Consider the following 24651-nt stretch of genomic DNA (forward strand, 5'->3'; position numbering starts at 1 on the left):
TGAAAAATAGCGATATTGACGCGATTGTATCAAAAAAGTAGTAGCCCTATAGGAATCCCATTCAAAAGGTAATTTCACCCGAAAACGACAACACATACAAGCTTAAGTGGCGCTCTGGACGTACTGTTGCATTTATATGAAAGTTTGACTTTCATATAAATGGCGAAAGTTACGCAGATGAAACGTGTGATTGTTTGCTGATAAGATGCACCCGTGCTTGTTATGGGCGTGCTGCAGAGAAACTTCTCTGTATGACGAAACGCCGGTTGTTAGTGATTGGTTCAAACCGGTTCAAAGGAACTCCAATGATTTTAAACCTCAAACTGTGCCCTCCCACCCAGAAATAAACGAACGCCTATGGATCTAGGCCAGACTCTCTGCGAAGTCAGAGAGTCTGGTTTCCAGAATACAATAAAGTATCTATCTACTGTATCTATCTATCTATCTATCTATCTATCTAATGCAACCCCCTGTACAATAAGCCGTTCCAGAGTAATCCGGTTTTGAAATGGTAGCAAATTTCTATATGGTCTCCAATTTTGGGCTTTAAGTGTCTTAAAACTGAGCTGTGCTTAAATACCTACATATGTGTAAATATTAAAATCAGAGGATATACAGCTCATAGCTAAGAGTTTGTCGATGTAGCATTAATGATTTGTTTTCACAAAATGCTAAGCATGCATGTATTTAAGTGTCTTAAAAAATTGTGCTTATATTGGTCAATGCATAATTTCATAACAGGCCAAATAGAAAATAAATGTTAAATATAGCCTAGACATAATATTAAAATCAGATGATGTAGGATGGTATAGAGTTAGATAGAGTTGGATGGCTCCAGAACTCACACCAGTGGATTGGGTCTTAAAGGAGCCACACCACTTTTATGACACTATAGCTGTTCTGTTGACCTTTAGATTTGTTGCTACTGGGCATGAAGGGCAGGCCAATTATAAGTTCTGTCCAACATTGATGGTAGGTTTAGAAAAAAAAAGTCAGCACATTTTAATAATAATAATACCAATAACCGTGATCATTTTGGTCATGATTTTTCATCAAATGTTCATACTGTATCTCAAGTGGCTGGTAGACTTTGGAATCCACCAGCCACAATGGTAGGTGGAAAAAAATATTTTAGGCTATTTCCATCCCTGATACATACGTACACTCATACACACATTCATAAGTCTCAATCTGTCGACTTCTGGAGAGTTTTGTGGAAAGAAATGATCATTATTTTTCAATTTTTTCTACTGAGCTACTACCTTTTTCAGGTGGCAGGGGGGCCCTTTTCATGTCTGTTCCCAGGGGCTCATAATCCTTCCATGCCACGGGGTTAAAACACTGGTCTTGTTTTCAAGTGCAATCAATAATTTAATTGTACATTTTAAAGAAACTTTTCCATTCTATTAGTTTTTAAAAAAAATAAAATAATAAAATCAGGGATTATACTGTACATAGCAAGAAAGTCAGGGGACAGACATTTTTTAAATTAGGTTTAGGGAAAAATTTAACGCACACGCACTATGACTTCACAAAATCTCACTCCAGGCAAACACTCAAAGTTGGCAACCCTGTTTATCTGACAGCGTTTTTTCTGAGACCTGACTCCACTTTTTCTGACAGCGTTTTTTCTGAGACCTGACTCCTTAGAGATGTTTTTCTGAGGCCGTTTGGTTTGAAGCAGTTTTATCTGAGGATGACAGGTTTTTCTTACGCTGAGGCAGTTTTGTCTGAAGATGACAGATGTTTTTCTGAGTCTGACACCCGAGTCTGAGGATGTCCTAAAATGAACACCATAGGCGGGCCTTATTTTGAGGTTTACCTGATTACATCCTGTTATTTAAAGGGAGTGGGAAGAGGCCGCTCGGTCCTAATCTAGGCTACCTGTTCAGGAGGCAAGGTGTGCCAGGTTGGGAAAGCACAATGTTTCTCCTCTTACTGTGAGCGGGCGTTTGAGGTAGGCCTGGTTTTAATTTGACGGAGTGCTTTGTACTGTCGCTGAACAATTGTGCAGCGCAGAGTTGTTAATTCTGGTTACATGCTGCCAGACATGTGGACTCGAGTCACATGACTTGGACTCGAGTCAGACTCGAGTCATGATTTTAATGACTTCAGACTTGACTTGATAAAATTCGGCATGACTTGCGACTCGACTTGGACTTGAATACTATTCACTCGAGACTTGACTCGGACTTTGCCTCTTTGACTTGTGACGACTTGACATGTCTCGAGTCAAAAACTAAATTTCCTGATCGTGGACCAGTCACCCCAGAGATGCTTTCCCTCCGCGACTAAAAAAAAAAAAAAAAAATAGCGGAGACAAGCGGCCAGTCCAGAGCACAGTTCAGTGCTGCCGCTACCCCCACATGCGTTACGCACTGTGTGTAGGGCACCAAGAGACAGAGAAACGACCAACATTTAGCTAATAACTAGTAGCTTTACTGCAAACTGATTTGCACTCTTGTTAGAGAACGTTTACAATGTCAAAATGCACCAACAGCATGTTACATAAAGATGATACTTTTCGAGTCCTCTCCATTAAGATCCAACTTGAACTTATGCTAGCCTACTCCATTTAATTGAGAACCCCATCTAAGCACGCACGAGAGGGAGAGAAAACGAGTGGCAGGTTCCAGCTGGCTTGTCATTGTTGATGATGATTGATATTTTCTTTTAAATATAAGAAACGTATAAAAGGAAATCATGAAGGCAACAAATACGAGATTAGGGGAAATTGCGGATTTATCCGGTTCTCACTACTGTTATAAACTATGAGATCCAGGTCACTATGACATAGGCTGCACTCACTGTGATTTGGAAAGTGGACAAGAATATGAAGAGTTGTCTTTGCCTTTGTTTAATGGAAATGGTGAGTCTTGAAGTAGGCCTATTCAATAATGTGTTTACATGAAGCACATTGATATGCCGATTGAAACGCATTCCACTCAGCTAGCTAGGTGGCTACTGGCTACCAGGCTCATAATTCACATTTAATTGCAAACAGAAAATGTCAAGCAAGCATCATGTCATACATGCATCTATTTCCAAAGGAATGAAAGCTGTTTGTGCCAACTTAATATAATGCTTATCATTGTTAATATTGTGCTATTCATGTGGCACAAACAATGTTTGAGTTTGTGGACTAGCCATAGGAATGGAGCTGGTAAAAAAGATCATTATGAGAATGTGTGGACAGTGGCACACAATGGGCTTAAAGTGACAGTGCACCATTTACAAATGAGATAAACAGCATCACATGTGTAGTATTTCTTAAGAAATGAATACTTTAAAACAAAATTACTGTGTCATTATTATCTTTTAAATAATATAAAAGTGTTGACCTTGGCTTCCCTTATGAGTCGCCACTGGCAGACAGCCTAATAAATTGTTTGCAGGCAAATCTGTGGCCTAGCGCAGTGAAATGCCATCAGTCAAATTATTACTCATCCTTACAGTGGGCTCCGAAATTTGGAAAAACAATATTTTTATTTGTCATGTAGCTATCCGTTTTGTACAGATTACTCAGGTATGCACATGTGTATATTGTATGCGCATGCATATATCGTAAAAGATTTCAAGACAGAAACATTGAACATATTTTAATCTGTATTTATAAAAAAAAATTCTGTGGATTAGATGGAAGTGTTAAAATTATGATCGATAGTCTAATAATGCCATTATTAAGTGAAGAGTACCTGATGACTTGTTCAGGACTTGAAAAAGATTGGGACTTGGACTCGACTTGGCTTTGATGAGACTTGGACTTGGACTCGACTTGCCCTTCTCTGTATTTACTTGGGACTTGACTTGGACTTGAGTGCTAAGACTTGGGACTTACTTGTGACTTGCCAAACAGTGACTTGGTCCCACCTCTGCATGCTGCTATCCCGACATGCCGCTACTTAGACATTGGCGTCTAATTGTCGAAGTAGCGGCATTAACATTAATTTTCAAGCGTCCCACTACTGCAACAATTTTTTTTCCATAGTCGGAGTAGCGGCATTTGACCTTTTTTAAAACGACCTGCCATTCCGACATGAGGTCATTAACAGTGGCGTAGCCAGGATTTTAACAGAGTGGACTTTTGCGAAGTAGGGTGGGCCCTTTATTTTTTATTCCAATATGGGCAGTAGCCTAGGCCTACAGCAATCGTCCCAACTTTAAACAACACACAATTTCATCACAGCTCAGACGATTCATGCCAAAAAAAAAAAAACAAGGTGTCACAAGAAACATTTCATGATGGATAAAAGCATCGTGTTGCAAGTGGTAGAGATTTTACACAATAGCTGACTACGCCACGATGGGACTTTCACCCAAAGATATAATTCAGAGATTAATATCCTTAACCCAGTAAGGCACTCAGGTTCGTAGAACTGACAGACATGGTTGGAGGGCTGAGGCTTACCGGTGGGAGGGCAGTGGATAATAATGAGTATCCGAAGGAGGCACCCAATCACACGTGCTTGGTCACACACACACACACGGCAATGATACACTCAGTGAGAGAGACAAATGTCACAGCACACAAAGATGGGAACCCATCACCACCAGGAACTGCTCCCACTTTCGACTCTCAGCACCTAAACAGAGGGGACGGACAAGGATTACAGACAGCTCACATAAAGTGTAACAAAGTAAATCAAACAACAACCAAAAAAACAGTCACACTAAGGATCCGCAGCTTCACAGCCTCCCCTTAGTGAGGACCAAACAAATTAACAAAGATTAGTGCAAACAGAAAGACAAATCACAAAACAAAGGTCAACACTTTGGCGATCAACAGCACTAGGGGAAACGGCCTCCAGTCAAGTGTATAAGAAACAAAGAAGCAGACAGACCAACGTAGGCTACAAACAACACAGACAATAACAGGATGCAACGCAGAACAGAGAAAAACTATCAATAAAATGGGGTCCGTTCGTCAAGCACCCATTCCTTCCTAACGAGCGCTATAGCACCCGAATGAGTTCCAGCGGCTTTCTAGTCCAAGGCCTCTATGCGTAGTCCCACTAGCGTAGGCTACGACAAGCTAGCTGCAGGCCACGTTAACCGCGGGACCAGTGGTGCTGATTAGACGGGCACATGAAGAAGTCGTAGGCTAAAAATTACGTAGGCAAAGCAGCAGAGTTCTTATCAATGTAGCCAATTGACAGCAGCTCCCCTGCTACATAGTGATCCCTGGAACACACAAAATACTCACTTAAAACTACTTGAGTACTCCACTTCGTACAAATGGATATAACATACCCGGGGACTGCACTGGACGCACATCCAGCCAGCGGGAGGCCAATGCCGCACAGGGAGGGAGAGACTCTACGACAAAGCACTAAGTGTGAGTAACAATATAAAAAGACTTTACCAGTAAAATAGCACAGGAAGTGTGATCATACCTGCGGCGATGGCAATTGTCAGGGCGGTAAAAAGGGGCGGGCCTTTGACGTCTGGCATTAAAGGTGTTCGAGTCGTGACTCACTCGGCTCTTTCACCCGTGTCTTTAAATTAACCCATGAGTCGCGAGTCTCTAGTATCATTAACTCGGATCAGTTGAGTCCTACTACAATTCAATCTAAAATGATAAACAGCGCCACACACAAACCTCTTGCAACATTAGCTAGCCTCTTAGCCCTAGCCATCATAGCTGCCAAAAATGTAACAATTTCGTAGGCAACCACAACTCCACAAATCAACTCAAGCAACTGAGTGAGCAGGCAGTGCGAGATAACTGGTTAACTTCCCGCAGAGCCGGAAACATTGCAGACTCGCAGACCATGGGACTCAGATTGGAGCGGCTGAGTAGCAATCCGGGATAGTCAGATCAGCCGGCCGGTTAGGCTACGTTGAGTACGAGTCAGTCGAATCAGCCGGCTATTGTCATGAGTGGATCTGCGAGAGCGAGTAGGCTAGCTCCTCCTCGAGGTGAAAAGCAATTCCACAACAAACGCCATTCTTTCACTTCTGAAATAACATTCAATGTTCTGCATGTAGCCTAGACATAATTAGATTTGGTGTATAGATGTAGCATATTAAAATGCAATTAGGTCGTGCAGACAGTCCAAACTGCACGCTCATGGAGCTGCTTGTATCTACCCGGGTCAGTTGAATCAGCCGGGCAGGCCGGTTACGTTGTTATGAGTGCGAGTCAGCCGAATCAGCCGGCTACGTTGTCATGAGTGGATCTTTAGAGGAGCCAGTAACTCCTCGTCAAGGTGAAAAACAAATCCACAACAAAAGCCATGCTTTCACTTCTGAAATAACATATGTTCTGCACGCATAGCCTACTATAAAATGCAATTAGGTCGCAAAGACAGTCCGAAACATTGCAAGCTCTGTATGGAGTTGCTTGAGTAGCCTAGCCTACCTGGGTCATTTGGATCAGCCCGGCGGACCGGTTACGTTATGTTGTTATGATTGCGAGTCAGTCTAATCAGCCGGCTACATTGTCATGAGTGGATCTGTAGACGAGCGAGTAGCCTAATTTCTACTCGTGTCAAGGTGATAATAATGATAGGCCTAATGAGAATAGTAGTAGTAGTAGTAGTAATAATAATAATAACAATAATAATAATTTATTCACTGCAGGGCATTTCTAAGTTCCTGTTTCTATGTCTGTGAAAGTCAATTGCTTAGGCTAGGTTAAGACAATAAATAAACAGTCTGGCTCAAACTGCTTTCTTTCCCGTGAGTGGGTGGAGGTTTTGATGCTATTATATTAGGCTATTTTATATTATATTATATTATATTAGGCTACCTAACATTATAGCTATGATTAATAATAATATTAGTTGCCTAGTATTAGCAGCCTATTAGAATAGATTCCTAGTAGCCTACTATTAGTATATAGTAGTGGTAATAAACATTGTAGCAGAGTAGCATTAGACCTAGGCAAACTTTTCTAATGTTAACAAAACAACAACAAATAATTAATTATTATAATATAGGCTACCCTCTCTGTCAATAAGATCAAAGTTTCTGAACATGAGCACCAAAAAGATGAACAATGTTTGGATGCACTTTGACCAGGAGAGCAAAACTCTAAAGGCTAAATGCAAGTACTGCAAAAACCTGGTTTCAAATCATGGAGGATCCACATCCAACATGAGAAGGCACTTAACGAAATGAAGCACCCCACTGCATTGCTTGAACGTAGGACTGAATTTCTTTGCGATTAAGCAATTCTGACTCAAGTGACTCAAGTGACTCATTCAACCCGGATCAGTTTAGTGAGTGACTCAGAATAACCCGGATCCTTAAAAGGAATCGAGTTTGACAGGCCTATCTGGCATAACACAATGAGGGTCCTTGAATTTAAATAGAGGCACTGTTGTACTGATTGGCCCATATCTGGCTACCGAGAGCCACTCACGATGTAGCCACCTGTGCTTGAATGAAAAGTGGGCACTGCACCACTCCATTCTGCTACAGACACATTGTGTTTTTCACAGGGAAGCGCTCGTGTCAAGGCAGCTTAGTTAGTCCCGACCTACATGAGATTTTGAACGTTGTTGTGAGTGGTGAATTAAATCAAAACCCGGCCCTTAAAAGCGCGTCTATTCTCCGCACTTTGTGAAGAGTTGGTAGCTGACCAAAAGGCTGTACTGTTTCACAGCGAGGCAAGGTGCGGTAAAGTGCTTTCGCGCGTGTTTGAGCTCCGAGTCGCCTCTTCTTGGAGGAAGAGCGCATGTTTGAATCTGCAAGCACGTTCACTAATGAACATTTCTTGACGAAGCTGGCCTATCTTAGCGATATATTTGATATATCTTAGCGATACATTTGAGTTAAATGTCCAGTTACAAGGCAAAGACAAGCACCTCACCTAGCAAATAAGATTACTGCATTCACCAAAAAAACTTGAGTATGGGACAGGCGCCTCGATCGCGACAGTATTATGCCTTTGAGATTTCTGAGCGAAATCGCTGAAACGTCTGATTGGGAGCCACTCTTGTGATCCCATGTATTAAACAGTAGGCCTACATCGCATCCCTGCAAAGTTTATTTCAAAAATATTTCCCAACCAGCAGTGCTCAGTGTGACTGGGTTATGGATCCATTTAATGAATCATGTTGGTATTTCATTGAATATTGTACAATGCTGTAAAATGGCCTATGCTTCCTAATATGTTGCTGGAAAACAGAAATATGTGTTTTATGTATTTATTTATTATATCTGCAGCACCAGCTGATTCAACTCTGTTGAAGAGGATATATTTAGAAATTGTCATTATTTCAATAAATTTGACAATTTTAAGCTTGACCTAGCACTTTCTTAGAGCGATGAGGGACAGGTGGGGCTCGAGAATGATCAAGGGGGCAAAGTGGGGAATGAAAGAAAAAGTTTGAGAACCACTAAACGAACAATGGACCAAAATCACACCTGATACTGCAACAATAAGTTTCTTTTTCTCGTTTTGGCAAGTAGCCGTGTAATAAGCGGGATAATGTATTGTCCGCCGGTAATTATCAGAAAATAAGTCCCTTCAGGTCGATGTAATGTGTGGTGAAAATTTCGAATAGACTCAATGGAAGTTTAGACTGATTACTGAAAAAAAATTAAGCGTTCAATACTTATTTCCACCATATATTTATTTTACCTGAATATTTTAACTTCCAAATTAAATGTAAACATGAATGTCAGACAAAATGTAAAGTTTGACTGACTGGATTTTGTATACAAAACATAGTGAAAACTGTCTAAGGTCACTCTCCCTTGCTAAAGAGCTAAATGGTTTAGTCCGCCTGCACGATTCATAAAGGTAGGCTAATTTATCTTTTGTTTATTTAGTTGAGCATCGCTAGTAGTGGACCGCTAATTGTTGTGCTGCTGGTGCAATGTCTTTCTCCAAGAAGGCGAAGTCAGGTTACTAAAAACAAAGGCCAAAACAGGAAAAAGAGACATCAAAATGAGGGGAAACAACTGCTAATAAACTTCTTTCCAAAGAAAAGTGAGCACAAACGTCAAAACACGAAATCCCATGGTGTTTGCTTGAATATCTCCGCAATCATTGGTGCTAAAACGAACTGAGACAACCCATTGGAATTTCTGTTTTCGTTAGTCTTAACTTTTATTCATCTTAACTTTTTTTTTTACTCAAGTAACGGATGGGATTTTTGATGTAGCGAAGTACAATACTTCACTCAAAAAGTATTCAAGTACAATTTAAAATACTGATTTTATAAACTATTTAAAAATTACACAGAAAAACTACTCAATACAGTAACGTGAGTAAATGTATTTCGTTACTTTCCACCTCTGGTGGTAGGGTACCGCAATCACAGGTGATCTGCAGCAACAGAGGTGGTCTCCTACCAGTGCCAACATAAACCAACAGCAAACATCACAAGACACAAAACAATTAATGAACATACATTAATGCATGGTTACAGTCACGCACATTAATACACGATTACATTCATTCACGATCACGCCAGACCAACACTAAAAGCAGGTGTCTGCGCCCGCCACTGCCGCTAGCTTCGGTGCTACAGTCACGCGAACGGTGAAGCAGGAAACAATGTTTTCACAACGGATAATGCACGGACCAAAACTCAGCAAAGCAGCAGTGAGCATAATGCACGTCCAGATGACTCAGGCCCACAACACCTACAATGCACGACAAAAATAAGATTAAAACCAGACAAACATGAGAAACAAGTTAAATACCTCAATAGGCTATACCAGTGCAGCATCTCATCTCTTGAGGCAGGGTGTAAGTTACTGAGAGTGCACCGTGGCGGAACAAGCCATGCACCAAGACAGCACGGAGGCCAGTGGGGCAAGCATGGATGGTGCTGTAAAACCAGGATTGCAGATATTAACCTCCCTTATTAAAAGTAAAAACGGTAGCGCAAGAGGGAGAAAAACCCAGAGATCTCATACCTAGGGATGTGACGCTCGAAGCTGACGTTTCGAAACAGTGTCGAGCTTCCGAAACGCAAGTGTTTCGAACAGTGTTTCGAAGTGTGGTTCAAAACGCCCATGTCACGTGACCATGGCTTAGTGAGGCTTCGTGGTGTTTCAATTTGGTTTGGACAGGTGGCACACTTGCCGCGCGAGCCAATTACCCGAGTAAACACCTGTTTGATCTAAATTACAAAGTCCCAGAATGCTTAAAAGTCATTCAAACACATTCTATCTTTGTGGTTTTTTTGTGAGGAGAGAGATTTTAAGAGATATAGCGACATAGAGACATATAGAGATATAGCGATTTATAGTGCATTCTTGTGATTGATAGGTTAGTGATATAGATTAATTGACAGGCTAGAGACAGACAGTAAGCGATAGTTTAGATAGATATAGTCTAGTGACGTTAATATTTAGATAGTAGCAGAAGTAAAAAAATATATGACTGATGCCTTTATTTCAAGAACAGCTGACCCTTTGAAATACTGGCAGGAGAGGAGAGTGGTTTATCCAAACCTAACTGTGATGGCAAAAAAATATTTGTGCATGCCAGCAACAAGTGTGCCTTGTGAAAGAATTTTTTCCAAGGCTGGGGAGGTTTATTCAAAAACAAGAAACAGATTAAATGCCAAGACGGCAGAACAACTGTTATTCCTAAATAAAAATGTATGTTGACATACAAAAAATGTGTTGTTTATTTTTCCCATGTTGTACCTGATTAGTCTAACCTGCTTCACATGTATCCTTTATTTCCCTATAACATGTTCCCAAAAAAAACCCTGGGCCATAAGCATAGCCTACATTTTAAAACCATTGTAGCATTTTCCTCTCCAGCATATTCCAAAGGATAATGTACTATGAAACTGAAATAACAAAACATCTAACTGGCAGATATAAAAATGTTCTAGGTACTGAACGCATATACTAGTCTGAAATTTCTAAGCACCAGCAGGGAGTCAAACACCGGCCGCTCCGGCCGAATGCAAGTGTGTTAACCACTGAACCACGTGGCTGTGGACGAAATCTTGCGTTCCATGTGGGCTATTTATATCCTTCGTCTGAAGCAGTTGTGCTTCACGGTCAAAATGTGATGTTAGCAAAACTGGCCACTAGATGTCACAATGGAGTTACGTGTGTCGGATTGTTTCGAAACCTCGACACATTCCGGCGCAATTGCTTCGAACGTTTCGTTGTTTCACAAAGCCTCGTTCTGCCCATCCCTACTCATACCGGCGGCCGGCAGGAAGGCGTGCGTTGGGAAGTGACAGAGGCAGGTTTCCAGGTGCACACCTGGGCAAACGCTACCTACCATTTTATATGGTAGCCAGGTAAACCTATTGGCTAAGCAATTAGGGAGTGATTATGGGGCGCTCCACCCCTTAATCCTGCTACATATGGATACCTAAGAATTGTTTTGAATAAAAAAAAAGATGAAGACAACGAATGAAATGTAAAGTAGGTTCTTTGCATACCGACATAAAAATATGTAATTTCTTTCAGTCAATTAGTTTTCCCGAAAGGGGTTTGGACAGCGGGTGTGCTATAGATTAGCCTATTCTGTTCTTGATGCTTGTCTGATGAGAGTCGTGATAAAAAGATTCCCTCAAAACACGCAAGAATCAGTCAAGGACTAATGTTCGTAGGCCTATTTGATAGGCAGATGAAAGGTAATGTAGCCCTGCCAGCAAATGTAATTTGCTGCCGCTAGGGGCGCATCTAGATTTCTAGACTAAATGTAATGCACCTCAAAATATTGTGTAGGATAAAATATTGGCCTTTATTATTGACATTATTATGTTTTTTTTTTTTTCGTTCCTTGAGTTTCAAGTTAATGCCGGGCACTTCTGATAGGCAGCTGTCAATCATGGCACTGGCCCACATTGGCCCTTATGTGGCTACGCGCCTGGCCATGGTCACAGGGAATAATAAGGTAATGCAACATTCATGTGACGTAGGCCTAGTTGTCGGAGTACAACGCATATCCTATAGCAAAAGAGGGGGCGGCGGCATCATGAGTGCTTGTATAAAATTCCACCAAAAATATGAAAGGTAATTCGGAAAATACAACAAGTATTTACTTAAAACAGCCATGCAAATCAAGCGCACACACACAAAAGAGTACTTAACACAACCCACTAATTATGACTGCTGCTAGTGAAGCGGTCATATAGGGATTGTCAAAGTTTTTTTTTTTTCGTCATCTACTTCCTGAATTTTTGGTCAACGATACCCGGGACACCGAACCACCGTGGCTCATGAAATTTGGTGGGTATGTAGCCCCACTAGACTTTTACGGAAAAAAAATTTGTTTCGTTTCGTCCCCGGGGGCCACTCCCCCCCCGTGCTGGGCCCCCCGAACCGCAAAAAAAGCAGTTTTTCCTAAATAACTACCTGAACCGTGGCACTGAGGATGAAGAATCTTTTATGGTATGTTGGTCTCAAGGGCCCACATCAATCTGGCCCATAATCACTCATTTGTGATTTGCACCCCCCCGGTAAAAAATGAAAATGCAATATTATTCTGCTTTAATCGCCCCTATCTTCAGTTAAGATGTTCAGAACTGCACCAAATTTTATGTGTATGATTGACCTGGCATTCTCTGGGGGTATGCCAAGTTTCGTAGAATTTCATCCATGGGGGGGTCTAAAAAAAAATTAGGTTATGTGTACATTTAGTGACTGTACACTCATTGGCCTGTAGATGGCGGTGCACACATATACACATGCACACACACACACAGGCACCCACATACTATCGGTATTAGAACAGCCGATACATAATTACAAATTCAGTAGGATTAAAAGAAAGCCAAAATAAATATTCATCATCATCATCATGGCTGCATTTCCAGTATTGGCGATAAGTAGTCGTTTGTCCACTAGATGGTGCGTCGTTGCAATGAGACATAATTTTGTTGTAAGTTAAAAGTGGGTTGGAAAAACAATGGACGCTTCATACAAGGAGTGTAGTTTACCGCAGAGAACGTCTAATAAGGATAGGATGATGCTGTGGGGTTTCCCGTGATGAATTGAAGTGTGTCGTGCGAGCGTTGTGCAATAGCTTAGGACACATTGTGTGTGACTACCATCACTTTACTGTGTTTGCTTATTATTAGTAGAGCTGTGGTGACTGTTCTTTTGCTCTGTGGCTGAGTAACAGCAATAGCGGGTGGGCTGTGTTTTGGGTCATTAATATTTGTCCTTATGGAGTTTTATGTCGTCCATGTCATATCCGTGCGTGTTATATCTTTGTGCTAAATTAAGAGAAATTAAAGTATTTATTTTTATAGTCCGTTCTAGTTTCCTAGTCCGGGAAAATTATGTAGCCTAACTATCAGAGTTCCCCTGCGCTCTAGGTTGAAACCCAGGGGTGGCATAGGCTAGTCTCTCTCACTCTCTCTCCGGAGGGTGCTACATATGCCATGTCATGTTCAGGGCCACTCCATGATACCCTGGCTAACTCATGATACCCAAGTATCATCGCCTAATGATTTATACAATTTTGGGAAATAATCTCACTAGCATACACACTAAGGCTGACATCGTTCTACATTAAAGGGACAGGTCTGAGACATATCTGAGTCCAATGGAGACAGCTCAACAGTCATCATGCCTGGTGTGAAACTCTCACCGCAACGGTGTAACCAAGCCTACCGAGATGTCCTCTCTGGGTGTTCTATCTGGTGTCGAGGCACTCTGTGGTTTAATGTGGTTCATCAGGTGTTGTCTCCCCTCAGAAGGTAAGATAATGCTTTAATAATAATTTCATCAATCAACTAAATAAACTGTAATTATACTCGTTCGTCATAGGAACCTGAACGCATATTTCATATCGTGCTGAGGAACTTGAGGCTTGCATTCATTTCTGAACACTTATATCCATGCTACATACTTTGCCCTGTATTGGCTGTTCTTGAATCTTAGCTTGTCCTGTCAATCATCATGCAGTCTGGAGCGGAATAAGCCTTACCTGCTTGTTTCATCAAGTGTTTTGTCATGCTGGTGATGCAGGCTGGCATGTTGATAATTATCCCTTACGTAATGAAGATCATATTTGTGTGTGAGTGTGAGGCATTCTCATAGCAGAGTCAACATCTTTTCAATTTATGCATCTTGACATGCTCTATGTTACCAGGCTATGCTACATTTATTGTGATAAGATAGTGATTGAATCTCCAAATAGACATAGAAGAACATCAAGCGCTGTCTTTCAGCTCACATAATGTTTCTTTTGTTGTGTTATACTGAAGCACCTGAATGGGATAAAATGACATGGCTTGCAGGTGCTCTCTCCAGCCCACGAAACCTGAAAGTGGAACTACTGGATTTTCATGCCAAGGTAATGTGGGAGTCGGCTCCAGGAAACCCAAGCGACACTGCATACGTGCTGGAACTTCAAGAGTTCGGGAAAAAATGGACCAAAATTGAAAAATGCAAGACTATGATGATTTGTGATTTGGATGACTTTGGAACCTATGATGACCTAAAGAACTACTTTATTAGAGTGAAGGCGGTTTGGGCACATGAAAGCTCTAACTGGACAAACGCCTCCTCTTTTCAGCCTTACAGCGATTGTAAGTATAGTCATTCTTTTGTGGAGTTAAATGTAGTTCTGTGCATGAATTGCATTACAGGAAAATGTTGATATATTCCTTGTAGTTTTTTGTTTGTTATCTTGGAATCTTTTGTGAGATTTAACATTGACAATATCCACTTTTGTTGCATACATTAGCATTACATTGGTCTCTACTTTTCAGGTCAGTTCAGCCCTCCTTTATTAAATGTGATGGTTCAAGAGGGATCCATCCTTGCTGACATTCATCACCCTGTCACAAAAAAGGTGAAGGAACTAGAGTTTGCTCTATACCTCTATCGGAATGTCTCTGGACAGAAAACAGAGGTAGGTAAGACCCAACTGGACTGGTAGTGTTTAGACATCCTTAGACAACCGTATCTTTTGCTGCTGTACAGAGAAACCTGCATGGTTCAGTAATTAAATAAAATTCAGTGACTCACTTTAGAGGAAGCACATTGTATTTTTTTTATTATTATTGTAACAGGTGGCACGGAAAATATCAGCTCAAGGTGCTCTCTCTTTTCCCAACCTACCTCCTGATCGCTACTGCCTAAGGGCTTCTGTGCATAACGACCAGAAAGATCAACTGTTTGCAGAGGAATGTATTGTCGTCCACCCAGGTACTGGGAAATGTAACGTCACAACCCACGTCAAAATGCTTTCTCATGAAAAACAAAGATGTTGTGCGCCACAGCCAGTTTTGACCATGTTGTTTATAAATCTCAGCAGATGAATGGACTCCTATGAGAGTGGCACTGGGTGTGTCCTTCCTTTTGGTTCTTCCTGTTGGACTGATTCTAATCTTTGTATTGTGCTACCTATGGCCCAAATACCTCAAAACTCCACAGGCTCTGGTATGTTCATTCTTTGTTTTTTATCCATTCAGAAAAACTTCATCAATATTCAAAGTCTCTTCGATTTCTTGTTACCCATTTGCCAAGAAAGAACACAAAAGTGCAATTTAATGTGTACATTTTGATGCACTGTGTCTCATAGAAAGTCAGACCTGGGGAGTCCAAATTGCTGGAGGTCATTCCCGACAAGACCAGAGCTGTGGTGATCTCACACCTGATATGGGGCGAAACAGACGACTGCGTGTCGAAATGTGAAGAAGACAACAGCTCACTAGCCTTTAACCACAAGACAGACTCGACCTGCATCAGGGACATGAGCTCTGAAGGGGAGATCTGTCTGCCACCTGAGGAAGAGGATGATGATGATGAAGATGATGATAAGTGCACTGGTAGCCTTCGTCACTCTGCTGGTTATGGGCTGGAGCCGGACAGCAGTGATGAGGGAGCCCCTGTGGAGGAAGCATCGTCACACGCCGCCGCCCGTGTACCCGAGACAGAAGAGTATGAAGAAAATGAACATCCAAGTCAATACATGGAGAGACTGATGATTGGTGCACAGTGGCAGGTCCATGTCCCATTAGACTCTTTAAACAGTCAACCAGCCAGGAGTTCAGACCGCCTAGAGTTCATAGAAGAAACAGCAGAAACACCTCCAAATATTTCATCAGACAGCCTAGAGTCCATAGAAGAGGAAGCAGAAACACCTCCAAACAGCTCATCAGGCTATGAACCCAGGCAAATACCTCCAAACAGCACATCAGGCTATGAACCCAGGCAAATACCGCCAAACAGCACATCAGGCTATGAACCAAGGCAAATACCGCCAAACAGCACATCCGGCTATGAACCCAGGCAAATACCTCCAAACAGCACATCAGGCTATGAACCCAGGCAAATACCGCCAAACAGCACATCAGGCTATGAACCAAGGCAAATACCGCCAAACAGCACATCCGGCTATGAACCCAGGCAAATACCTCCAAACAGCACATCAGGCTATGAACCCAGGCAAATACCTCCAAACAGTTCATCAGGCTATGAACCCTGTCCATTGATCTGCTATAACAGTGATGAAGGTAGCCAGTGAGTTCAAATGTGAACCGCATCGCACCCATTGTGGATCCTGTTATAGTTCCTATCTCAATAGGAGTGATTGCAGGACTGTCTTATGTCTGGTGCACAGACCGCTACTACCAAAGGCTCTCTGTTTGACACTTTGTGCCTCTCTGCCCAGTGAGTGTTGGCCACAGCGTGCCGGACTCTCTGGAGATCTACACCTGCCTCTCACCGCAGTCTTCCTCACAAGTACCCTAGGAGAACCCAGACAAACCTGTTAGCAAATTTGAATTTGCTCTGCAGGTCCGTCTGGCAAGGATGCCATTGGCCCCCATTTCCAATGGTACAAAAACCCAGGCACCAATCACAGTGGCTTATCCAGCATGGGCCAGGTTTTCTATGATGACAGATAGAGCAGTGCTCTAAAAGTAAAGCAACTGATGGCTGCACTGATAGCCACAGGGCTAAACAGATATGGACATGCATTTTTTTTTTAATTGAGTAAACAACTGCATTTAAAACATTCGTTTACAAGAAAGATTTTTTATTGCTGCTCTTCTGAAATGATTTTAATGCGCCAATTTAAGTTTATTTTCACTGCTGTTTATGGCCGTGGAAGTCGTATGTCAATGAAGCCTTTCTAGAATCTCTCTCAATCTCAATGGAGATTTGAAAGGTGGTCTGGTGATAATGTACTGCACTGACATCACCAAGTTGCACCCAGCTGCTTCTGGAGCGTCTTACCAACATTGGAGTGCAGGGCAGTGTTTATCAATGGTTCACCTCCTATCTCTCTGGCAGGACACAGCTTGTCCAGATTTTGGTCCAGTGAATCCACTGCCCAGTTTAAAAAGGAACTGAAAACCTTTCTTTTTAGACTAGCCTATGGACTGTGATATGGCTAAATGGACTATATATATTATATATATATATAATTTTTCTCCTTTTTTGATGTATATATATATATTTTCCTTCTATTTGTTTTATCTGTGAAGCGACCTTGGGTGTCCTGAAAGGCGTTTTTAAATAAAATGTATTATTATTATTATTATTATTTTTGGAGCATGCAAATATAATGGCATTTTTACAGTGACATTTGTTTTTGTGGATTGTATTCATATTTTGTGTTGTACTGCACCCTTGGGTGTCCTGAAGGATGAAAAAATTAAATGTGTCATTATTATATTATTATTATTATTATTAGGCCTATTATTATTATTATTACTAGGCCTATTATTATTATTATTATTATTATTATTACAATAGTAATAATAGTAGCAGCAGTAGTAGTAGAGTTTTATAGATGCACTTTTGTTGCTCTGGAGAGATATACAGTATCTGGTCAGATATTAAATGGTGCTAGTTTTTATGTATCATATGGATTCCACAAAATGAAGAGAGAGAGATTCATTTAAATGTTTTTTTTTTCTTGTACAGATGTTTGACATTTTATGTGCAAATATACTTTATACAGACCAGATTTTTACATGTTGTAAAATGCTGCCAATGTTGGGGTGTGTGGTGAGCTCGATGGTGTTTTAAGCCCCCACTGTTCAAGGCACCGAATCACTTCAACCCTAACCCTGACCCTTGCCCTTGCCCTTGCCCTTGCCTAACCCTAGTGCCTTCCACGCAGCACTGCCTGAAAAACAACGTTAGGGGCTTAAAACACTGTATGGCTTGTGACAAACATATTTGTGGTTTAAGATCTGAATAAAGTCACATACAAGTATGTACAAATCATAAAATATTTAATTGTTTTCTTTAATTGTTTTCTTTATATCCATTCATTCTGTAAGCTCATATACACAAATGTACAAAGGGAAAGTGTATCCCATCATTGTCTCATTTACTTTCCACTAAAAAGTGAAGAGAAAAAATTATTCTTCTCTTCTCCGCGTAAACGCAAGGACTTGCTGGTGCGTGTTCCTCTTTGGAGGGGGGAGGCCATCTTTTTTCTGTCTTCCTCTTGTTGTTGGACTTGTTGACAAATAACTAGCCGCATGTCCTCCTAGATAGACAAAGATTTCTTATAGTTATTTTATCAAATGAAAAATATATCAGAGGGCTTAAATGTGTCTTAATTCAGGCATGGGCCAGGTCAGTATAATTCAAATTTTTCCTTGCTTTAATCTTTGCTATCAACAGCACAACTGACCTGCCAGGCATCCACCTCCTGAGACAGCGCCACCTTGTGTTTGATGGTGCTCAGCAGCTGTATGTTGAGAGAGTCTCTGTCTTGCCGTGTTTTAAGCAATTCTTCTTCCAAAGAACTAAAAACAAAAGGCGTATTCATGATGCTGTCTCCCATTATCAGTTAATCTATGATAAGATAGTGAGTGATAACATCTGCATTGAAAAGACAATGCCATAATTTGTTCTCAACCAGTAGGCTAATCTGAATGGCAATGGTAAGCTTTTTACCTGTAGCTGGGTTTTCCAGGACTGCTTCGAAATGGTTTCACCTCTTCCCTCAGTGACCGCAGTTCCTCCTCTTTGCTCTGTAACTGTTGCGCAAAAACATTTAGTCCTACGTGTGGTCAGACCAGTGTAATTTGAATGTGTCATAACAGGCAAATGCATATGTGCTCCTATCAGGCAAACCTCTTGATTCAGTTTCTGGAGTTCGGCTTCTCTCACTTGCAGGACTTCTGAGTGAGCCAAGAGGGCTTCTTTGGCCTAGTCAGAGGAACATTTGATGCGTATAACGATTCACACTGAAATGAAAACACAATCTGAACATGCTCAACCCTTCTTAATTAATGATTAATGTTTCATTTCAACAGGACAAAACTTCTCCTTGTCAATGTTATGAGCAACAGCTGAACTCAGAAGAACATTTTCAACGTCCCTTGAACGTTCGCTATCTATCTCTCAGAATTGGGATAATTGGGATTTTCTTCTTTGGTGTCTAGTCCCACTCTACTCTATCCCAGACAGCATGTGTTCTGTGTTGTAGTCCCGGGAGGTGTCACAGCTGGGGGGGGGCAGAGAGTACCTGCGACTGCTGGAGCTCGCACTGCAGCGAGAGCGGGAAGCTGGTGGTCTCTCCCAGGCTCACCTCCTCCCCCAGGGCCTGCACTCTGTGCTGCAGCGTGCGGTTGTGTGTTTGCAGCCGGAACACCGTGCTGTGCTCCTGCTCCAGCTGCCACAAACAGCCAGAAGAGAAGGAGAGAGGTGCTGCTCAGCTCAGGCTCACGAGCTGTAGTGTCAGATAGGCTCACTATAGCACACAGCCAAGCCTATAGAAATGCACCACTCAAGTACAGTGACTCTCAGTGATACTAAAGGATCCTGTCACATCATGGAAAAGTTCACATCTCTCTCTCTCTCTCTCTCTCTCTCTCTCTCTCTCTCTCTCTTTCCCTCTTATTTACATTCATAAGTGTTTATGTCTTTCAGAGAATTTAAGTATTTTCAAGAGTAACTCTTCTCACTCTTGGCCATGTCATTTCCAAAGCGTTCCTTACCTCGGATTCCTTATCTAGCAGACTGCTCTGTAGGTCTGCCACCTTCTCTCTCAGCATGTCTCTCTCTGAGCACAACCTGTCATTATCATCCTGTGTCGACTGCAGCCGCTTGTCCAGGTTACTGTACCGTTCCTGTGCCACTCTGATCTGTATACAATGAAACGGAGGAAGTGTCCTATTGTCAGATGGATGACGTACATGTGTAGTGTCATGATACCAATGTTTGGGTAATAGATGTAGTTGTGTGCTTTGTGTGTGCGCAGATTTGTGTTGTATGCTCACTGCTCACGCCACCATACCCACATATGCTTTAAATGGACATAGATTGAGGCAGGCATACCACAACAAAGCTAATACACATGAGATGGACTGAGAAATAATAAACAAATGGGCTTACTTGTCCTGTTTTAAAACAGTCATCTAATTATGTAACCAGGGTGCTTGTTATCATACACCTTTTCACATCAGTATGTTTAAATATAGAGCAAACAACGGCGTTACCAATGGTGAAAAGACATTCCACAGCTGAAATGAATGTTAAACACGTTGCCGGTGACATCATCCTGGCGTGACGTTTTGAGTGAGTGAATATGCATTGTGTCTCCATTGTGATTGCAACATCACCTCTGCTTGAAGACTGTCCACCCTTGCCGAACTAATGGAGCGGGTGAAGCTGTTCTCCTCCATCTCCTCCCTCAGCTGACGCAGCTCCGAGCGCAGCGCATGCTCCAGTGACACCGCCTGCAACACACAGGGGGGTCTCCTGAGGCTCTGTTGCGTAGGCCTTTGTCTACACTTAGTCTGATGTAGGTCACTGCTATTTTAACCTGTTTCGCCACATTCTTTAAAAGGCGTGGGGTATAAAGGGCTTGAGTATAACCTATTGTTACCACACTCCTTTTCCTTTTTCAGTTGCTATCCATACATTCTTTGCCATCAATTTATGTAAATAGAAGACGTAAACAAACAAACGTTGCGCCTCCAGGGGACGTCTGACCTCTGCCAACTGTTCCACCAGTTTGTGGTTGTGGTTGGACAGCTGTGTGAGCTGCTGGGTCTCCTCGCGGCGGCGGTCCCGGCCCTGGGCGTGCTGCTGCTCCAGCTGCTTCCGCAGGGTGGCCAGGTCGGCCTGCAGCTCGGCCTCCCGCTGAGATGCCTCCATCTCACACACCTCCAGCCGCCGCTGCAGCACGTGCTTCTCCTGCTGCACGGCCTGATAAAACACACACACACACACACGTAAACACACGGACACACACACACACACACACACACACACGGAGGAGAAAAACATGGACACACATACAAAACACACACATACACGTACACACATAAACAAGGACAAACACGGTCATACACACAAACATGTACACACACACACATACACACACACACACACACACACATACACGCACACACACACACACACACACTCACACACACACACACACACACACATTCACATATAAACACACGTACATTGATACACATATGAATGTCTGCTCATTCATCAGCTTTTTCCAAACAAATTTAAAGAAGCTTGACCAAACATAGCATTCAAGGTCATTTCTGTTAAACAGCAACGCTAATGCCCCATACAAACAGCCAAAAAGCTCTCAGTTCAACTTAATAAATGACTGCAACCAAACAGATTTGCTGCCATGAGTCCAAACTATGAGTGGCTCACTGATGGCCCACTGTACCTCCATCTCCTTGTCCTTCTGCTCCAGCTGGACGTTCAGCTCCTCGTTCCTCTCCAGCAGGGCCTGTCCGAGCTCAGCTGCCAGGATCAGGTCACTCTCCATCAGCGCGGGGCCATCGTCCTGGGCCAGGTCTGTGAGTGCCTCAGGGACCACCCCCGGGGCCATCGTCCGCTTGGTGGAGGAAGACGATGAGGAGAAAGGGAAGAAGGAATCCTCCAGGCTTGGAGAAGGCAGGGTCTCCTTCTTCGGGGAAAACATTCGGTTGTGTGCACTTGCTGATTCTGGACTGTGACTCCCAGACAATCCACAGATAAGCAAGCTGACAGTCACACCTTATGAGACACCATTTTTGCCCAGTAAATTCCAGCCAGTTCTATTATATAGAAAACTATTTGGCACACACAGTGGCCACAAGAGAATAATCATAAGATGAAGTGATGGTTATGGTTGGTTATCAAGTGCATGTGGCAAGTCAGGTTTGAGACTTAAAATTCCCACGCAACAGACAGCGTGAAGCATGCAGTCATGCCCATGCCGTGCTGGTTTATTTGGTGACCAAATATTGCTCAAGCTCTGACAATGATCCCAGTTCCTTGTGGTTGTTTGGACTGATGAGTTCTCCTTCAGAAAGCTGACTTCTTAGAGTAACCACGTGGTAATCCTGTAGGTATCCTGAAACAAGACATTCATGACTAAACAGGCTTTTGACCCACACATAAAACGACACCCTTTTCAATTCCGTGCAAAAGATGCAAAAGATTCCGTGCAACTTCTAATGACCATACCATAGGCAGGTTATCACAGTAATGACCATACCATAGGCAGGTTATCACAGTAATGACCATACCATAGGCAGGTTATCACAGTAATGACCATACCATAGGCAGGTTATCACAGTAATGACCATACCATAGGCAGGTTATCACAGTAATGACCATACCATAGGCAGGTTATCACAGTAATGACCATACCATAGGCCGGTTATCACAGTAATGACCATACCATAGGCAGGTTATCACAGTAATGACCATACCATAGGCCGGTTATCACAGTAATGACCATACCATAGGCAGGTTATCACAGTAATGACCATACCATAGGCAGGTTATCACAGTAATGACCATACCATAGGCAGGTTATCACAGTAATGACCATACCATAGGCAGGTTATCACAGTAATGACCATACCATAGGCAGGTTATCACAGTAATGACCATACCATAGGCAGGTTATCACAGTAATGACCATACCATAGGCAGGTTATCACAGTAATGACCATACCATAGGCAGGTTATCACAGTAATGACCATACCATAGGCAGGTTATCACAGTAATGACCATACCATAGGCAGGTTATCACAGTAATGACCATACCATAGGCAGGTTATCACAGTAATGACCATACCATAGGCAGGTTATCACAGTAATGACCATACCATAGGCAGGTTATCACAGTAATGACCATACCATAGGCAGGTTATCACAGTAATGACCATACCATAGGCAGGTTATCACAGTAATGACCATACCATAGGCAGGTTATCACAGTAATGACCATACCATAGGCAGGTTATCACAGTAATGACCATACCATAGGCAGGTTATCACAGTAATGACCATACCATAGGCAGGTTATCACAGTAATGACCATACCATAGGCAGGTTATCACAGTAATGACCATACCATAGGCAGGTTATCACAGTAATGACCATACCATAGGCAGGTTATCACAGTAATGACCATACCATAGGCAGGTTATCACAGTAATGACCATACCATAGGCAGGTTATCACAGTAAACAAAACAGGTGAGCAAATCAGATGTGTATCATGAGACAGTGAGTACATGAATACATTTAATCTTCAGTTGCCTTGAAACCACGTCTTTTGTTGCCTGTTCTCATCTATTGTGAGGGTGACCGAAATGGAAGTGTAGTAGTGTTTCAACACATTCCACAAGTTATTCAAGACTTCTCATGGACCTGCTGCTCCACCCTGCAGTGACAGTGTCTGTCTGACAGGTTTTGTTTCCCAGGGATAAAACCTAATGCTTCTTTAAAAGGGTGGCCAAGCCTAAACTATGCAGACTGCGAAACATTAATAAATGACCAAGAGGAAATCAATTGATCTTCCATACTGAGAGATGCTGTTGTCGCAAACATTTCCTTTACTGACTGCCAGTTAGGAAATACAGTATAGTCTTTCACTTGTCTTAGGTCAGGCAACTCATGTAGGACTCATACCTCACATTTTTATATCCTGTCACTTACAGACTACATTGAATAAAAAGATCCTTAATGATGCTGCTGGTTGTACCTGTGATGTTAAGGCTAGTGGCAGTGCTTCCATTTAAATATAATTCCACAAAATACTATAGAATACAATAAAGATCACCTATTACCTGACTTTAGGTCTAGGTATGCAATACCAGTGAGACAACATTTAGTTCCAACCAACCAAAATCAGCTCACTGACTTGTACACATCTTTAGGCCTGCGCATATTTTTCTTACCTGGTGGCTTCCTGGTGCACTCCTGGCTTGTGTGGTGGCAGTAAGTCAGTGGTTACCGTGGAGCAGCTGTTTCCCTGTATGCTGACCACACCCATGTTTGATGACATCACTTGGGAACAACTGGGAGGGGCCGAGACACAGGGAGGCAGAAAACCGGTAGACCGTGATGGCGGCAACACCTTCAAGAATGGTGATAATGGATGTGTGAACAATGGACATGCCTCTCTGTGTTTTTCTCATTTACATAAATGAAAATGGTTGGGTTGCATGCAAACGTTCAGCTTGTTATTATTACCAAGCAAAACAGATCCCTTTTCAGCAAAAACTTTACTTTAATATTATTCATAGATATTTTCTCCTTTACATAGTATGTTCATAATGATTGTACTGATGAATAATATATTATGAATGTTAAATTATGAATTATTGTCGTTATAATTTTATACAGAATAGCCCTCAAAAGAAAGTTGTATTTGAGATTAACTGGTGATTTGATTATTTCCTGCTGTATTTCCCATTAGAGGCACATGGTGGCAGGAGAAGATTCCCAGTAACACCAAGCTAGTCAGGCCTCAGAGTG

General features: G+C 42.1%; 2 protein-coding genes across 7 annotated transcripts in view; one reads left to right on the forward strand and one right to left on the reverse strand.

Moving 5' to 3' along the window:
* The window catches only part of crfb12 (cytokine receptor family member B12), a 34737-nt gene extending 17372 nt beyond the window's left edge, over positions 1–17365 (forward strand). For 2 of the 4 annotated variants that reach the window (XM_042091321.1, XM_042091322.1), the window contains exons 2-7: positions 13459–13640; positions 14184–14474; positions 14658–14800; positions 14961–15096; positions 15203–15330; positions 15473–17364. In XM_042091321.1, coding sequence (XP_041947255.1) covers positions 13559–13640; positions 14184–14474; positions 14658–14800; positions 14961–15096; positions 15203–15330; positions 15473–16417 — 1725 coding nt within the window. In that variant the 5' untranslated portion in view covers positions 13459–13558 and the 3' untranslated portion in view covers positions 16418–17364. Of the gene's footprint in view, positions 1–13458; positions 13641–14183; positions 14475–14657; positions 14801–14960; positions 15097–15202; positions 15331–15472 lie in introns of all 4 variants that reach the window. The other 2 variants (XM_042091324.1, XM_042091323.1) reach the window with 2 other exon arrangements.
* Positions 17366–18120: 755 nt separating this feature from the next.
* Positions 18121–24119, reverse strand: bicdl2 (BICD family like cargo adaptor 2). Of its 3 annotated transcripts, none has more exons than XM_042091356.1 (10): positions 24072–24119; positions 21560–22220; positions 20854–21069; positions 20481–20597; positions 19857–20003; positions 19385–19531; positions 18991–19065; positions 18811–18893; positions 18545–18659; positions 18121–18397 (listed from the first exon to the last, which is right to left on the reverse strand). In XM_042091356.1, exons 2-10 carry the CDS (start codon positions 21815–21817, stop codon positions 18236–18238), a joined length of 1320 nt encoding a protein of 439 aa, XP_041947290.1. In that variant the 5' UTR covers positions 21818–22220; positions 24072–24119; the 3' UTR covers positions 18121–18235. The 3 variants fall into 3 exon arrangements, with proteins under 3 accessions (XP_041947290.1, XP_041947289.1, XP_041947291.1); XM_042091355.1 differs by having other exon boundaries at positions 21560–22231; positions 24072–24116; XM_042091357.1 differs by lacking the exon at positions 19385–19531 and having other exon boundaries at positions 21560–22231; positions 24072–24116.
* Positions 24120–24651: the final 532 nt, after the last annotated feature.

The sequence above is a fragment of the Alosa sapidissima genome, chromosome 5 (genome assembly GCF_018492685.1).
Source record: "Alosa sapidissima isolate fAloSap1 chromosome 5, fAloSap1.pri, whole genome shotgun sequence".
Classification (NCBI taxonomy): Eukaryota; Metazoa; Chordata; class Actinopteri; order Clupeiformes; family Clupeidae; genus Alosa; species Alosa sapidissima.

What these genes read in the sequence shown, in the direction of transcription:
- bicdl2 (XM_042091356.1), bottom strand. Translation starts at nt 21,817, where the DNA reads ATGTTTTCCCCGAAGAAGGAGACCCTGCCTTCTCCAAGCCTGGAGGAT. An exon ending in TGGACAGTCTTCAAGCAGAG is followed by an intron (nt 20,004 to 20,480) that starts GTGATGTTGCAA and finishes CATTGTATACAG; the next exon opens with ATCAGAGTGGCACAGGAACG. An exon ending in AGGAGGTGGATGCCTGGCAG is followed by an intron (nt 18,398 to 18,544) that starts GTCAGTTGTGCT and finishes TTGTCTATCTAG; the next exon opens with GAGGACATGCGGCTAGTTAT.